Source organism: Clupea harengus, chromosome 8 (genome assembly GCF_900700415.2).
Source record: "Clupea harengus chromosome 8, Ch_v2.0.2, whole genome shotgun sequence".
Taxonomy (NCBI): Eukaryota; Metazoa; Chordata; class Actinopteri; order Clupeiformes; family Clupeidae; genus Clupea; species Clupea harengus.
The window spans coordinates 24,105,024-24,122,523 of NC_045159.1; the positions used below are offsets into that span (position 1 = coordinate 24,105,024).

Below are 17,500 nucleotides of genomic sequence, written 5' to 3' on the forward strand. Positions count from 1 at the left end.
ACATGAACTGTTTTATACGGCTCCAAATAGTGACTTGTGATTGTGAGGACACCACTCACAGACAGAGCCAAAAAGGCTTTTGGTGAACCCAGAATGCACAAAAGAGAGAAAGTGATTAAGCTGCCTTGATTACTTCCTATAAGCTGCTTTCCTCTTGACTGAGATTTCAGCTGAGAGAATTTTTGTTTTTTTAAACAGCGCATTTTGGCGATGCAAGTTAACATATCCCTGAGTTTTGAGTCTGACACCAAATACAAAAGGCAAAATAACCCTTACTCTAAAAACTGCATGCAGTCAACAATGGTCAAAGCATTAACTACATTATAGGTCGAGAGAAACTGACTAAGGGTGAGTGTATGAGTTTTTACCACTCTGACAAAGAGGAGATTTTATTTCATTTAGATTTCTATGTGCTATAACAGGGATAATTACAAAGCTAATTTATATCGGTATCTTATGATTACAGTTTTTCTCAGTCACTTTGGTACATTTCTCAGATCAGAATTCAAATTCTCAAAACTGTTAAGTTAACCTCCACATCATACCAGGAAATTCTCATCCATTTGCACATTTTGCAAATCCTTTTGCACATTTATGCAAAAGAGTATGTACAATCATCTGCTGTTTAGTCTTACCCCCCAAAACATCTAGAAATGTCTATGATCATCATGACTGGATAACATACTGTCCCATTGTTTCTCAACCCATGAATTACTATGTGTGAAAGATACAGTAAAAAGCTAATTTGGAAATAAGGAATACCCTTCTAGGATATAAGTTTACAGTGAAAACATGACTAAGTATTTTTACTGCCTTGGTTACAAACCATGACAAAAGGGCTTCCTTTTTGGTGGCACTGACAATCATTGATGCAATTAGTAATTAGCAATGTAGTTTCGAGTCATAAGCTAAGCATTTTGAGCTTTTGCAGGTGATTCATTGGGTGGTGTTGTTTGTACGAATTGTTCCAAGAAATGCACTTACTGTTTTCAAAATGTGCTGTTTTGAAAATGATTCGAGAAATGTACCAAACCGACTGAGAAAAACTGTAATTTGCAGTGCCTTCTATCTGAATGGAATGGTTGTGCTGAATCTGGCACCTGATCGTATAACCTGAAACTAAATGGTAAATGTGCACAAGGTTCTGTGGCACAATCTGAATCAGCACTAGATTTTTGTGGAAGCTGTGTGTATTTGACAGATTGGGAGTGGGTGGAAAGATGGCTGACTCCAAGGCTCCCTCTCTCTCTCTCTCTCTCTACCCAGTATATCCTTCTGTCCTTCCATTTCTTTGCCATGCTTCATGTGACACTCAAACACACCCATGTCTACCCTCCCACACACCTACACATAAAAACAGAGTCATCCTTAAATCTGACCTCAATGCAATCTAGATAGTACAATATTTAGACGACACAACCTATTGATGAAACCACATTTAAACCTTGGCTGTCCCCTTTCTTTGATGACTTCCTGTGATTTCCATCTGTATGCAAAAAATGACCAATCTCTAACCCTCCAAAATGTTATGCTTCTGAAAGGAGACAGATGTCATATTACCATGTTGTCTGGAAAAAAAAACATAACACATAAATACTGCACCAGTAACCAGTATGATCCTGTCCATAGTAAAGACATAACCTAGGGGTATAACTAAGGCACAACATGACAATCAACTCATATCAGAATGGCTGGGTTTAGTGACAGTTCATCAGCACTCTGTGTATTTCAGAGGCTTTTATCTGTCTGATGCCGGTTATCTGTGAGGTTTGGTTTGTCTGTGAGGCTCCTTTCACCCTCCCTTTCAGCTCTTCCGGACTTAAGACCTCTACGTCCGGGGGTGGTCAAAGTGCAGTCTATCACTATACCATCTATGGTTTCCATGGAAACAAGACAATCTGCTTTTGTTTGAGTGGACTGACAATCTCCTGCTGCTGCCATAGTGTCTTCAGGACCGAGACAGAGACAGAGACAGAGACAGAGAGAGAGAGACAGAAAGAGAGAGACAGAGAGAGAAGTGGCCTGAGCCTGTGAAGGAAGTAATGGAGGAGGAGGATGGAATAGAAGGAAGGGGTAGGGGGGAGGGGAGGGGAGAGGCTCCATGTGTGTGTGTTCGAAGAGTGTGATGAGTGTGTAGGGGGATGGGGAGGGGAGAAAAGGTCCTCAGAAGCCTCCTGGTAGCAGCAGCAGCAGCAGCTGTGCTTATGACAGACGATCGTCAGCCACGGGCCGATGAATAGCTACTGTGAGCCGGCATATGGCCGCACTGGCTACAATCTCAGCTACTTCACCGTCAGCCTTCCATTAAAACACACTACATGTCGCACAATGGCTGATTTGATTATCCTTTACCTGTCGGTTCAACCTTTTGAACAACTTACTGGCCTTGTTGCAGGTAAAGTGTTTCATCTAGATCAGGTGTCTGACTGGACTATGGAGCCGCAGCAATGATAGAGATACAAAGGGGGAAGGAGAGAACATTTGGTTTTATGAGGGTTAAGGTCCATTTAACATCACTGTGTGTTTATGGACCATCAGTGCAATACACAGTTGAGAGGCAGAGGGAGAGAAATATTTGTGATACAGATAAGTGTGTACTACCAAGAATGAAACAGATAAGTGTGTGCTACCAAGAATGATACAGATAAGTGTGTACTACCAAGAATGAAACAGATAAGTGTGTGCTACCAAGAATGATACAGATAAGTGTGTACTACCAAGAATGAAATAGATAAGTGTGTACTACCAAGAATGAAACAGATAAGTGTGTGCTACCAAGAATGAAACAGATAAGTGTGTGCTACCAAGAATGAAACAGATAAGTGTGTACTACCAAGAATGAAACAGATAAGTGTGTACTACCAAGAATGATACAGATAAGTGTGTACTACCAAGAATGATACAGATAAGTGTGTACTACCAAGAATGATACAGATAAGTGTGTGCTACCAAGAATGAAACAGATAAGTGTGTAGACATCATGAGAGAGAGAGTCAGCATGCATATTAGATATCACTCTCTCTCTCTTTATATATATATGTGTGTGTGCGTGAGTGTGTATATATATATGTGTGTGTGTGTGTGTGTGTGTGTGTGTGTATGTGTGTGTGTGTGTGTGTGTGTGTGTGTGTGTGTATGTGTATGTGTGTGTGTATGTGTGTGTGTGTGTGTGTGTGTGTGTGTGTGTGTGTGTGTGTGTGTGTGTGTGTGTTTGTATGTGTGTGTATGTATATGTATATGCATAAAGGTTGACGGTGCATATAACATGCATATAAATATGAAATAGGTTGATTCCCAACTACGACACAACACACTGTTAAATTGGTGACACACAGTGACATATTGTAACATTGGTAACTGATTACCCAACGCCCTTGGCTACTCTGTTTGTGTATTCCCATTGGATTTACACTATCTAATCATCGAACCAGATGCTGGCATGATCTGAGTCATCCTCATGCGGTGCTGTTCGCTGCTTCCGTAAAGCAAAGTGCACCTGAGGGTGGGGTTGGAAGTTAACAACCTCAGGAACAGGTTGCAAAACATGCCTTTGGTCTGTGGTTCGGGGAATGAGGACCAACAACGGCTCGGATCACAAAAGAATTCTCTGTTCTTTCATAGAGCGGCGGTCGGCGGCAACTATCTTGTGATGCAGCCCAACATTTGCCCTGCTATCTACAAACAGCTTTATAATTGCCAGTAAGCACAGTCCAGTAATATTTAGTCAGCCGGGATTGGCACCAAATCAGGGTCTCCTATTAGGGATAGGGCCTGTGGAACTCATGCTCTCCCCAGTCCACTGACAGGTAGCCCACAAAATATAGTCTGGGCACAAATCTCTCTCTCTCTCTCTCTCTCTCTCTCTCTCTCTCTCTCTCTCTGTCTATCAATCCCTTGTTTCATTAATAAGGTCTATATTCTCGCTAACTCTCTTCCTCTTTCTCTTTCTTGGTCTCCCTTTCTCTCTCCCGCTAAGCGGATATGACAACCCTTCCGACCGCACACTCCCCAGGGCCCATGGGCATGGAGACGGAGTGCACTAGGAGACGGTGCAGGCGGAGGAATGAATGCGCAGGGGCTGGTGGAAGCAGGGGGGGCGGGGGGCAAAAGTGGTTTCTGCGATGGGCCAATGCACAAGGAGAGGGGGTTCTTGCTTCAAGTACCTCATTGTTGTTGTATAACCATTAGTGACTAGAGGATTTTTTTTTTTTTACACTGCAGGAAGTTAACATGCACCTAAAAATAAAACTCATAAAAGATTAACACTGGAAAACAGTGTATCCCAGGGCCTTAAGTGGCGTCAGTAGTTAAACTTCAGGAAGAGAGCTTGTGGCCACATGATGGGTAAGATATGGAGTATCTACCCATGATCTATCTAGGGGGTTTCTCCTACCTGTACACAAACCAGGGCTGTATTTCCAAATTCCGTGCTACTAAATGAGCACTGTCTCTTTTCATTATCTTGGTCCTAACAGTTGGTTGTGGTTTTGGGAAATGCAGTAAAGGTTTTGCCACAGCAATGTTGTGGGATACATTCTAATATACAAATGGCTCTTAGCCATATCGCTTTAAGTAGCTTTGAAAACTACAGAAACAGAATCAGTCATCAGTCAAATCAAACAAACCGTTCCTGTCACAGGGTTCAGGCACTATTCAAACTAGACAGCAGTTAGAAGGATATCACTGTAATTGACAAATATTATATTGGCATATTATGCTTCAATCAACCAACAATGACAGGGCATAGACTACGAGTCAACCCAAAATTCTGCAACTGTGGTGGAGGGTGTGAGGAGAGAGAGAGCCAGTGGTCATTTGAGTGACTGCAGTGGTGAAGGATACCCTGGAGCTGATGGCCATTACAGAAGACACACCCCATATGCCCTCTGCAGCAGTGAGACTGGCCATGTCTGTCAGGGTGGTCTGCCCTAGTCCAGCCTAGTCCCACTCTACCACACCAAAATCTTCAAAAAGCACCTGCTCTGTCAAGGGAGCTCCTTCCCCCCGACCCCACCCCACAGACTCTGTAGGAGGCTACAGACAGAACCGAGATTTAAGGATACGGCAGGGACATAGCTAACTGGAATGTTATTTGCAGCTCTGCACTGCCGATAAATGAGCAGGCCTGCCATGAGAATGCCCTGTGGCCATGCCCATCCCTTTATTTGCTGTGCACACATCAAGCACTTGAGGCGTTCTGAAGACTCAACAGAATGACAAAGCACTTTTCTTTTTCAAGCCCACCTTAACTCACAGCTAATGCACTTACACTATTTTCATTACCGAGTTGATGAGAAAAAACGGTCTCCCCTAAAGCACACCCTGCATTGAACCCTGTTGTACAGCCGCTGTGTCATGTTACATTACATTATCACTCTGGTCAGATAGGGCTTCCATTAGTCTTTATTCCAATGCTATCTGATTCAGAACGCATAGCCAATGCATACTGAATTATATATGATATGATATATGATAGTTTGAAGTAGTGAGCCTCCCCATGTGAGATGGAGTGCAGACATGAGAGTGGGGGGGGCTCTACACCCAGCACGTCTGGAGCCCTGCTATTGTATGGCAGCCTACACTGACCCCTCCTAAATCACAGCGGCTCTCAACCTACATCAGTTTCTCACTGGCTTTCTCAACTGCTTAGCTGATAAATTGAACAGCTGGATCAGACGAAATGGTGCAGTACGGACACTGCACCTTGGCACACTCTGCGACACGCCTTGGGGAAGGGAACCTGCCTTCCTTGGAGGTCGAGGAAGCGAGTGGTTGATGCCAAACGTTATCACATTCGTTCATCGCAAAGACTGCAATATGACAACGATCACCGATGGCCCGGGGTGGATGTCTGCTGCCTCCCACGTTTCACAGTGGGCATTATTACTGACGAACTGTCTCAGAGATACAGCACAACGGCGTGTTTGCTTTATTGCAGAGCGAAAGCGGAGCGCTCTCAATCGTGTGCTTTATGGGTAGATTTGAGGGCAGTGCACAGGTTGCGTATTTGCACCCTTCACTGTATTAAATCGGGCTAATAAAGCGTGCTGAAAAGAGCGTGCCTCTTTCAGAATACCAAGAGCGGAACGCTGCCATTCATTCCCCTGGTGAATCAAAGTATCACTGATTCACGCTGCTGTCTGGTTCAGACCACAAAACAAGAGCCTGACATAAACGGCACACTCTGATTATATGTCGTGATAATCGGTCACTTGAAAACGTGGTAAATCTTCCTACTAACTGTGGTGTGATAGCATGTGTTAACGTCTCATCAGAACACTCCTATGGCCATGCTGCTGAATTAAAAAAGATCTGTCAAAAGGCACCGCCCCAAGATCAAACAGTCTGCATTCGTCCGCTTTCCTCGTTAGTTGATTCCCTCTTGTCAAAATGACAACCACTCTCCACCCTATCTCTGGCTCCAATAACTAAAAATAAAAGCAATATATGGTCCGTTTTACAACAAGGAATATTATTATCTCTGTTTTAAAAACTGACTTCATTTCAACCGGTTTGGGTAATATTCCCTACATAGGCCCTATATTATAGAACAGTGAGTATAGAGAACAGACCTTACTCAAAATAATCTACAATGCAGTTAACTTTAACATTAAGGTCCTTCACAAGACCGACATGAAATGTGGACTGTTAAGGCAATTTCTTAGACAAGAAATTAAATTCATGAATGAAAAAAACGATAACCTATCATGGTGATAAGTAAATTCAACTGAATATAAATGCAGCTAGACACAGTCACATAAAGAATTGTGAAACCGGCTCATAAACGTTTTATAAATTCAGAAATATGATTCAGCTGAACTTACCGATTTCATGGCAGCTGCCATATCGTCATATCGCTCTGCCTGCTCAGCCAGCCTGGCTTTCTGAACCAGCTGCTCGCGATCAACCATTTTAAATTTCTTAAATACAGACGTCAACCTACGTTTTTAAGAGAAAATGTTGAAACAGAGATATTTAGCTATTCACTCGGTTCACAGGAAAAATACAACGGTATCGTCTAGCTGCTGAGGCTTCTCCCTGCTGTCTGCGCGTGCCGACTCCGATGGGATACCCCCTCCCCCTTCGTACACTTTCTCTTCATTGCGTCACCATTAAAGAACAGGCGTGCCTTTGCGTAATGATGTAACAATGCAGCGTCCCTTTTATGGGAAGCGGGTGTTAATGCTTAGGCAGAGGAATTTTGTTAGGCCCTTCATAGAGGTGTTGTAAAGAATATGTGTTGATGTTTGGGCTGTCCAGATTCACGTTGCTGTCCCACCATCTTGTCCAATATGTTTAAAAGTAGCCTATTATATACTACATGATGTCTAAGGTTGTAAATACAAAGTCGTATTAATGGTAAATTATGGTGAAGTAGGCCTATTTTTTGGAGCCAAGGAAACTATACTGTGCAAACATGTTTTTTTTACAGCTGTTTTTTTTTTTCATTTAGTCACTGTTAATTCTGTTTTGTTTATTTGCTCACATGACTATCAACTAATTTCTTCATTGGAATTGACATAGCCTGACTGACCACCTCATGCAGCTGTGTTAAGTTGTGGAAACAATAGTACGTCTCTATTTACAGCCCATGCAACAGACCTGAGCACAACCCACCAACCCCACACACATCCCATCTTTCTCTTGGCTGAACGGAACATTCGTTCTGAGCAGCTGTTTTGGGACGAGTGATTTATTTATTTATATATTTATTTATTTGGCTCCAAAAGAAGGACACCAAATGGCTGCTGCGCTGCTAGTAATCCAGGCCTCTCATCTGTACGCGGAGCTTACCCAGAGAAAAAATGCCTAAGCCAGAAATCCAACAGACTTCCAACTCGGATGCCAAAATAAATGGCCACCTGACACAGCATGGGCTTCACTCTGCTTACAGTACAGAGGACAATATTATAATACTCAACAGTATTTGAAATAAATAATAGATTGTATTTGGGGAAAAGGCTGGCACCATACTTCAGCTACCTTTATCTGCACTTGTACTTACTTTGAATTGCCTCTAAATTCAAATCACAAGTGACTTAAGGGACATTGTTTTCAACAAAAGGACATTGTGTTGAAATTTTATTTCTTTATTTTTACAAGATAAAACTACAGTAAATGTTGAGAAAGACTAAATCCAACAGAAAATCCAACAGGAGGCATTCCACATCATGTCAAGGAAGTCACCAGTACTTTTTAATGCAAAAGTCTATATATGCAAGCAAATGTCCCTCACCAGCTTGGCTTTATAACACCTCTGAAATGGTTGGCTTTAGAGAGCGTAGTTGATTTCTATGACGGCTACAATGAAGGAGTCTGACTCTGAACCTGAGAGTTGTTTCACTGTTCCAAAGCCGTTTTGGACACAATCGCCAACAAGACCACGGAGAGGTTTTACTGGCTCTGTAGCATCCTTCCAGGGGTACATTGTAGCACATTTTTTAAGCCTCATCCACCTTAATGAAATGTTTTCCCAATACCACTGGATACATTTCTAATGGATATTCTCTTCTGAAATCAACAAATGGTTAAGACAACAAATACAACTACAGAAGCCTTAGTGTCACAGACTGATAGTGATTGATGTGTGATGTAAAGTACATACTAGTGAAGGTTTTTGAGACATTTGAAATGAAATGGAGATCATAGGCTCGAATAGAACAGAAAGCTCACAGGCGCTAATAAACACAGTGATTGCTCTACAGACTCACATGTTGAGACGATGGCTCCCCTCAAACCTGTGGTAACTTCATTCAGTGTAACCTAAAGTCTGTGGAAAACCGTCCATATTAAGCAGGGTACTGAATATATCATTTTTTATGCTAACAGTCACCAAAGAGAGAAACCCAACCAAAGACTCCAATGTGCAGTACAGGGAAAGGGACCAGCATGATTATTTACAGAGAGCAGGTGTTGAAGCTCAGACAGCACACGGAACCAAAAAAGCTCAAAGCTGAGGAAATGAAAGTGTCTTTGATCAGGAAGCCATCCGGCTCCGGCCTGAAATAAATTAGAGACGAGTCTGAAAAAGAGGCTCGGGCATCATCGTGCAGAAATCATCCTATCTGTCTGTCCGTCTGCCCAATGCAAACAAATGAGAATAAACCTTGACTCTGTGGTTTTCTCTTTCCAACAGAGGCTGGTTATCAACCCCCTGTTTGGTGAAGATGTGTCAGCAAGTTGGGAGAGGTAGGAGGAACCCTTTCATCTACAGACTGAATAATGAATGGCCTTGCTCCAGTGTACCCTCCTCAACCATCAAAGAATGTGGGACGGCACGGCTGACATGTATGCTAAATATTTCAGCATCACGACAGAAAAAACAGAGACAAAGATAGAGGCAGTCTAAAGCTTTGGTTTCTTTTGTTTATCAAAAAATGTATACAGTGTCTTTAATATATATATATAATTATATTTATTCATTTATATATTTATAAAGTGCATAATAGGAATATATATTCATCATATTTAGTGATATATGTTGGGGTTTTGCGTGTTTCGTTTTTGTTTAAATTGTTTGGTCATTTCTTTCTCCTTGAGGAGTCAGGGTGAGCTTATTATTTACAAATTGTGTACAAGTCCAGGTGTCAGCGCTGCCCCCCCCCCCCCCCTCACCCGCTCGTTGCTATGGCAATAGTGACAGAGACTGTGGCCCCCGCGGGGCGCAATCACGACAGCGAGCAGGTGACGCCTGCGTCCTCCGAGTGGTCGCAATTGTGGACGTTCCACGCTATGTGGGAGCATTCGTTGAGGGTGGCCTCCGTCCCCGTGCACTTGAGATTGTCCATGACGATGAGGCCGGCGCCCGGCCCGAAGTAGGACTGGCCCCTGGCCACCGTGGCCTCGCCGCAGCCCACCTGCCTGCACACCACCTGGGCGTCCGGGAGGTCCCACGCGTCGTCGCACACCGTGCCCCACGCCCCCTGTGAGAACAGCTCCACACGGCCCTCACACTGGTGCTGGCCGTGGGAAAGCCTTACGAGACCTGGAGAGAGAGAGAGAGAGAGAGAGAGAGAGAGAGAGAGAGAGAGACTGTGTGAGGACTGTGTGAATTCATCATAGGTATGTGTATGAGGTACAGATTCAATGTGTGATTTAATAATTGTGCTATCTCTCATACGAAGTGTATGAAACCTGGAAAAGGCCATTGGAAGTAATTGTATGTTTCCTTAGGTAGGGTGAACCCTTGGACAGAGCATACAGTATTATGCTACCTTCATGTGCTATACTATGCAGAAAAGAAGGAACTGGATTTTGGCCTGACTTCTAAATAGAATTAAACATTATGTAATGTAAGGTAACATTAGGGGAAGCAAGATGCCAAGTCAATTGACTCTTAAACTAACAAAAGTACATCCTTAAAGGACAGACATTGTGGTAGTAATACAAGTCTAGCTACAGAAGAATCACTGATGCTTCAGTGTATCAGCAAGCAAATTGTCTATGATACATTAGACGAAAAGCACATTGACACTCATATTGAAACCCATATCCTGGAACCCTAATATTAACCCACGATGGTCTGTTTTCAGCGAGGAACAGAGGGAGGTTTTACCCTGTGGAGTCGAGGCCGTGGGCATCCTGGCAGGCCCTGTAGCCGTGGGCATCTTCACAGTCATGCCGAAGTCTCTCCCTATCCCCAGAAACTCAGTGAAGGCTGGGAACAGGAGATAAAAATGCTGAATAAATAATCCATAAATCATTTTGTCAGACACACAATCACCTCCACTAAATTCGTGATAACATTAGATGATTCATTAGCAATCAGTGTTTTTCTATAGAAACGGCATTTACACGTTTGCTCGATGCCTGTACCAACTTTGCCAGCTAAACCGAACACAACCTTTTTTCAATGAGCCTTATACATTGAGCACTTCCATGCATATATTTATTCACGTGAGCCGCTTTAGCCCAGCAGAGCTGAGTCTTTGTCCCGTGGGCTTCTGAGGATGCTGATCCTCCCTGACTGGGCTCTCTATATTTGATGCATTCATGCATTCTGCACTCTCACACAGAGCAGTGACGAACGAGCCAGTGGGTGTGGATGTGGGGGTGGGGGGGGGATACTCACTGAGTAAAGCATGACTGGAGAGAGTGACTGGGGAGTGAGTCATCACTCAAGAGGACTTACTGTGGCAAACGTGGTGGGTAGAGAATGAGTGCGCATGCGTTTGTGTGTGTGTGTGTGTGTGTGTGTGTGTGTGTGTGTGTGTGTGTGTGTGTGTGTGTGTGTGTGTGTGTGTGTGTGTGTGTGTGTGTGTGTGTGTGTGCGCGTGTGTGTGTGTGTGTGTGTGTGTGTGTGTGTGTGTGTGTGTGTGTGTGTGTGTGTGTGTGTGTGTGTGTGTGTGTGTGACTATCATTGTGTGTGTGTGTGTGTGTGTGTGTGTGTGTGTGTGTGTGTGTACAACTGCGTGTGTGAATAATACTTAATGAGACAGAACCCGTGCATATTCATTGGTGTGTTCGTCTTCTATTCTCTGCACGCTTGCACACTCCTAATCACGAGACCACTTCTAAAAGCAGGGCTTACGTGAGCAGATGACTCCAGCGTCCTCGTGGTGTGTGTGTGTCTGTGTGTGTGTGTGTGTGTGTGCTTACGTGAGCAGATGACTCCAGCGTCCTCGTGGTGGCCACAGTTGTGTTGGAGCCAGCCCAGGTTGAAGCAATCGATGAGCTGGCGCTCGTTGCCGATGCAGTCCACGTTGTCCAGCATGATGGGGCCCGAGCCGTAGCCAAAGTAGGCCAGCTGCTTGGCCGCGATGGGCGGCCCGCAGCCCAGCTGTCGGCACACCACCCGGGCGTTGTCCATGTCCCATTCGTCATCGCACACCGTCCCCCACAGGTTGTTGTGGAACACCTCCACGCGGCCCTTGCAACTACTGTTACCATTCACCACACGGATGGTAGGCTTAGCTGGAGAGCAGGAGGAGCAGGAGGAGCAGGAGGAGCAGGAGGTTAGGTCACTTTTCTACTTGACAGATTATAACTGTGGAGGGTAAAACAGCTGCACAGCCGATTTGATCACTTGGGCCTCACATTGTAATATAACATTCAATAACATGAACAATCTGCTCTTAAATGAATTTGTAGTTCGCTCAAGAAAAAGTCCAAATATCTGTATTTCCTTATATTCACTTCTAGTGGGCACATAGTATAATTTAAAGTATGATCCTTGTTTGTGTCTCTGTACGGAGAGATCTATGTTCAAATGTAGATGCATAAAATCTCTCCCTTTAAGTTGTCATTGTGCTTGTTTTGTGCAACAGGGGCCTAACTATAGTTGACAGTCCGCACGGATTCACTTACGTTTAGTTGTGGTGCTTACAGTAGTAGTGGTAGTAGTAGTGGTAGTAGGTGGTGTTGCTGTGGATGCTAACTCTGTGTCTGTATCTGTGACTGAGAGCAAAAAAGAGTCTTGTAGAAACAGACCGACCAAATTAGATCACAACACAAATGAAAAGCCACCACAAGGAAGACACACAAACTGAGAAGAGTATGGATCTCGAAAGGACAGTGATTCATGTGGCCCCCTCTACTGGTGAATCGGATGCATTGCATCAGTGAAGTTGGTAGGAGAAACTCAGTTGCCTGGCAATGGCTTTTTAACCAAAAGTCCCCCGTTGCTTGGTGATGGGTTTTTAGTGTTCACAGAATGCCAGATGGCCAGACACAGGCTTTGCATGCCTTGGCTCACATTTGTTTATTGTATTCTATGCGTCTGCCAGCAGAGATGACTGTGAGCGTTACCTGGAGTTGACCCATTAAGAGGGAATGATCTGTCGGTGTTCACAGATGGCACAGGGGTAGTGGACTCCGATCCTTCAGAGGGAGTACAGACAAAGGAAATGCAATGAAAATAATGAAATTATCCTCTCGTTCTTGATCTTTATATATAAAGATATACTTTATCTATTAATTAGGTGGAGAGACACATTCAAGGCATGGTATGTGGCATGTGAATAAAGCACTGCAAAGCAAGCAAGCATTAAATCTGCTGATCTGTATATCTAGTTTGGGGAACCTCAATAGCAGCAGGGCACCTTAATAGCACTTCATTGAGGGTGGTTTTCATTGCACATTGGACTGTGTGCTGAAATGACAGTTAATGGCATCCCCTAACCTGAGCATATGACTCCAGCATCCTCGTGATGGCCACAGTTATGGATGCCCCAGCCCAGGCTGTAGCAGGTATCAAGGTGGCTCTCATAGCCATTGCAGTTTATATTGTCCAGCAGAATCAGCCCGGTCCCGTAACCAAAGTAGGCATTAGTGTGAGCGGCGACTCCTTGGCCGCATCCGATCTGCTGACACACCACGCCGGCATCTTTTATGCCCCAGTCGTCATCACAGACCGTTCCCCAGTTGCCTTGGTAATAGATCTCCACCCTTCCCTCGCAGTTGTTCGCTCCTCCGACAAGACGGATGGTACCATCTCCTGTAAGAAAAGGGGTGTCGTCAATCCACCCAACTTAAAATGTTAAATTTGCAAGTCAGCGTTTCTGTGCTCGAGTGCCAGTGCTTGTCTCATCTGTCCTGTCTCCTTTGGGCATTCATTTCTTTTTCATAATCTGATCTCTCTGATTCTCCAGTAAGGTACAGGGGGGTTTTACGGGAAGTTTGAAAATCTCAGAAGGAATCCCAGAAGAACCCCCAAACGAAGAAAACAAAAGCCGCTCTCAGGTTACCTGCTGCAGTTTCACCCGGGAAACAAGACTTCACCAAATCTGTCCTCAATATAAAGACTCAGTGACCAGTCTGGATGGTTCCCAGGGGGTATATGTTACTTTCTTTAGAACCCTTAGCCATACAAGTCAGCTGTGCCTGAGGCATCATAGGAGGGACTGTGGGTCTAGAATAAAGGGATGAGCATCACAATAGGTGTAGTCTGCATGATGTATTCTACCAGAACCCTTTGAACTTTTGTTTCAGTAACAAAACACTCGGAATATTGTCATCGGGAACTGTCAAGCATACACAGGGATGTGTCAAGTGTTAAGAAACAGAGGTGTTCCACTTTAACCCTGAGGTCACTCTGAACACGTGTGGCTGGGCCTCTGAAGACCTAGATACCCAGGGAAGCACTTCCACGGATTTCAACACTAGTACTTGAAGTACTGGTCATCTCAACCCAAGAACCTTTGAAATCTCATCTACGTTGAATTTCATCGAGTGTCTGATTAATAAGTAACGTTTCCACTGATGGTTATTGTAAAAAGCAGCAGCATAACTTTGATTCACCTCGGAGTCATTTCCAGTGACTTAATACACATAAATTGGGTCAGCCCCTCCTCCAGTACTGTATCTACGGTGGGTAGGACCACACAGACGCGGCGCAGTTGGGACTTACGTAAGCCAGACTTGCGGCGTGACGGGGTGGTTGCATCCACGAGGGCTCCTCGAGACCCTGGCCCAACCATGCCTGGCCACAGAGAGAGGGCGACAGTCAGTGCCAACGCAGCCTTTCCACAATCACTCTCATTCAGTCAGTTCATGTGCCAGTTGCACAGTGCAATGTCAAGGCATGTTTGACAGGTTATTATATACAAGTCCAAATTAAGAACTATGCAACAGCATTCAGGGTCTCCATATTGGGGGGTATATTACAGTATGCACAAGGTTATTCATACTGAGGTTACAAGTGGTATGGCTCAGTTATGACTATGGCTATTGTCAAGCTACTTTTTCAACCAATTCCAGCATTTTAATTCAAAACATTCCCAGCATTTTCAACTTATATTTGCTTTGTGTCCATTCTGTACCTTTGCAGGTGATGGCCACGTCTTCGTAGTGGTAGCAGTTGTGGATTCCCCAGCCCAGGCTGCCGCACTGAGCCAGGTCTGGCTCGCCCCCCTTGCAGTCCACGTTGTCCAGGAGGATGGGTCCGGTGCCCTGGCCGAACCGGGAGCTGCTGCCCACGGCCACCGCCAGCCCGCACTCAAGTTGGCGGCACACCACGTTGGCGTCCACCATGTCCCAGTCGTCGTCGCAGACCGTACCCCACGTGTCGTTGTAGTGGATCTCCACGCGACCCTCACACCGGTTCTGCCCATTCACCAGGCGCACTGGTAAGGGTTAATAACACATAAGGGTTAATAAGAGGGAATATCGGAACGTTATACGTCTAGTCATGCTTGGCCACTGGGTAATCCTTTTACACAGGGAGCCAACTCTCTAACTCTATGCTGGAAAAAAAGAGGAAACATAATCCCTAAAAGGACCAATTTGGCCTATTCTATTTATACAGACGTAACCCCCAGCCTGCGTTTTTTTTCTCTCTGTGTCTTTATGTGGATGTCTGAGCGTGTGTGTCCATCGGAGGGGATAATATCATTTTGCCATTGTCTGTCCTGAATGTTCCGAATGAGCAACAATACAGTTACAACCCAGAGGCAGCTTGAATGTAACTGTCTTGCCGTCTAACACTGTCTGGAATATGATAAGAAAAAAAGGAGGGGGAAACAGATTAACATAGCTCTGATATAATGATAGGTAATAGCGAGAAGAATCCTGCAAGAATAGCTCTAATCCCTCCAACTTAAGGCACAAAATAATACTAAATAAGACACATGACTCCGAGGCCTCGTGTAATGTGGAGGAGGGCGAGCACTGTGAAATAAGTAATTGAGGGGATTAGGGAAATTGAGAGCAAGGGGAAGCGACCTTGTTTTTTGTGCCTTGTGGGCCAGAGTGATCTCTCTCTCTTTCTATCTGCGTTTGTCTCTCTCCCTCCATCCTTGTCTTTCCGTTCCGTCCCTCCCTCGAAGAGAATGTTACTGTGTTACAGATTCAATGTAACAGCATGGAAGGAGTGAGATCAGAGTTTGGTATTTTGTGGGCTGAGCTCAGTCTTACCTTGAGAGTGCATGGGCCTTCTTGTGGTGTGGTTAGCTGAGAGAGAGAGAAAGAAAGAGAGAGAGAGAGAGAGAGAGAGAGAGAGAGAAAGAGAGAGAGAGAGAGAGAGAGAGAGAGAGAGAGAGACATTGGTCAAATTATTTGTTGACAGGAGGTTCTTGGCCCTCCATTGTTGCTGCCCCCTATATCTACTACATCTATTTTCCTGTAATTTTAGACCTGGCTTGACACACAAGAGGAAGCCAGTTCAGCTCTGGCTGTGGTGAACATGCATTCGGTTAACTGCATTCTAACCGTCTATGGAAAAGATTATAAAAATACTGCAAATTAACTGATATCATTTCTATATGTGAAAAAAAAACAAAAAAAAAACATTTTAGACAGATGGGTTCCCGTGGGTGACTAACAAAAAAAAGGCACTGTAAATCAGCTTAACTAAAAGAACAGTGAATGCTTGAACACGTTTGATTTCTCTCTTTCACCCTAAATAAAGTGGAAAGCCTAAGACCAGTTGCCTGTGTATTGTTGTCTTGTGGCTGTTGTTATTGTTATTGTTGTCTTATGGCTGATGTTATTGTTATTGTTGCTGTGGCTGCTCAAACTGATCTTTCAACAGGGCTTTTTCGCAGAGTGTGTCAGTGTGAGCCATTAGAGCGCTGTGAAGTGAATTAAGGTCGAGACACTCCCATGCTCCTATACACCTCATCTTATAAAGCACAGAGGCACTGGTTTCAGGTTTCACCTTATCACAAAGAAAGAAATGGGGTTTTCCTCAACACCCTCAAATATAGGTGAATTCACAGGCTATTACACCTAATGTTTTCCCCCTAAAGCCCAGTCCCAGGCGCCTGAGCAGCAATAACGCATAGTATACATGTTCACTGGTTTTCTAAGTACATGATGTTTCCCAGTCTGTGCATATGTTTAGATATATAAGGAGAATCTGAACTCACTGGGTGTGGATCTTCTTGTTACTTTGACATCTCCTGCACGAAAGGGGAGAAATGTTATTAAATTCATTAAGTATCGAAAGTATTTGACACTCAAATTAACATATATTTAGAATGTTTTCTAAAAGGGACACACATGGTTCCAAAACATCTAGTACAACAGATTGTCTGGATGCTGCAAGATCCCATTCAGCTGAACAGAGGGGCATTGACATGAGTTTCTCTCTCCCACGGGTACGCCTGGTGCCTGTGATCGAAAAGAGGGTCCTCCTTTGCACATGACATGCCTCAGAATGCCTCACACTGACAGAATGCTTCACACTGACAGAATGCCTCACACTGACAGAATGCCTCACACTGACAGAATGCCTCACACTGACAGAATGCTTCACACTGACAGAATGCCTCAGAATGCCTCACACTGACAGAATGCTTCACACTGACAGAATGCCTCAGAATGCCTCACACTGACAGAATGCTTCACACTGACAGAATGCTTCACACTGACAGAATGCCTCACACTGACAGAATGCCTCAGAATGCTTCACACTGACAGAATGCTTCACACTGACAGAATGCCTCACACTGACAGAATGCCTCAGAATGCCTCACACTGACAGAATGCCTCACACTGACAGAATGCCTCAGAATGCCTCACACTGACAGAATGCCTCACACTGACAGAATGCCTCACACTG

General features: G+C 44.4%; 2 protein-coding genes across 2 annotated transcripts in view; both read right to left on the reverse strand.

The window, feature by feature from the left end:
- ywhag1 (3-monooxygenase/tryptophan 5-monooxygenase activation protein, gamma polypeptide 1) overlaps positions 1-7,088 on the reverse strand; it is an 8,652-nt gene extending 1,564 nt beyond the window's left edge. The window contains exon 1 of the mRNA XM_012822804.3: positions 6,825-7,088. Coding sequence (XP_012678258.2) covers positions 6,825-6,911 — 87 coding nt within the window. The 5' untranslated portion in view covers positions 6,912-7,088. The remainder of the gene's footprint in view (positions 1-6,824) is intronic.
- A 2,513-nt stretch (positions 7,089-9,601) lies between these two features.
- The window catches only part of LOC105896058 (scavenger receptor cysteine-rich domain-containing group B protein), a 13,335-nt gene continuing 5,436 nt past the window's right edge, over positions 9,602-17,500 (reverse strand). Inside the window, exons 3-12 of the mRNA XM_031572737.2 lie at positions 16,806-16,838; positions 15,853-15,888; positions 14,760-15,062; positions 14,348-14,419; positions 13,121-13,435; positions 12,748-12,819; positions 12,307-12,396; positions 11,599-11,913; positions 10,556-10,657; positions 9,602-9,985 (exon numbers count right to left, since the gene is read on the reverse strand). Of these exons, the coding sequence (XP_031428597.1) occupies positions 9,669-9,985; positions 10,556-10,657; positions 11,599-11,913; positions 12,307-12,396; positions 12,748-12,819; positions 13,121-13,435; positions 14,348-14,419; positions 14,760-15,062; positions 15,853-15,888; positions 16,806-16,838 (1,655 nt within the window). The 3' untranslated portion in view covers positions 9,602-9,668. The remainder of the gene's footprint in view (positions 9,986-10,555; positions 10,658-11,598; positions 11,914-12,306; positions 12,397-12,747; positions 12,820-13,120; positions 13,436-14,347; positions 14,420-14,759; positions 15,063-15,852; positions 15,889-16,805; positions 16,839-17,500) is intronic.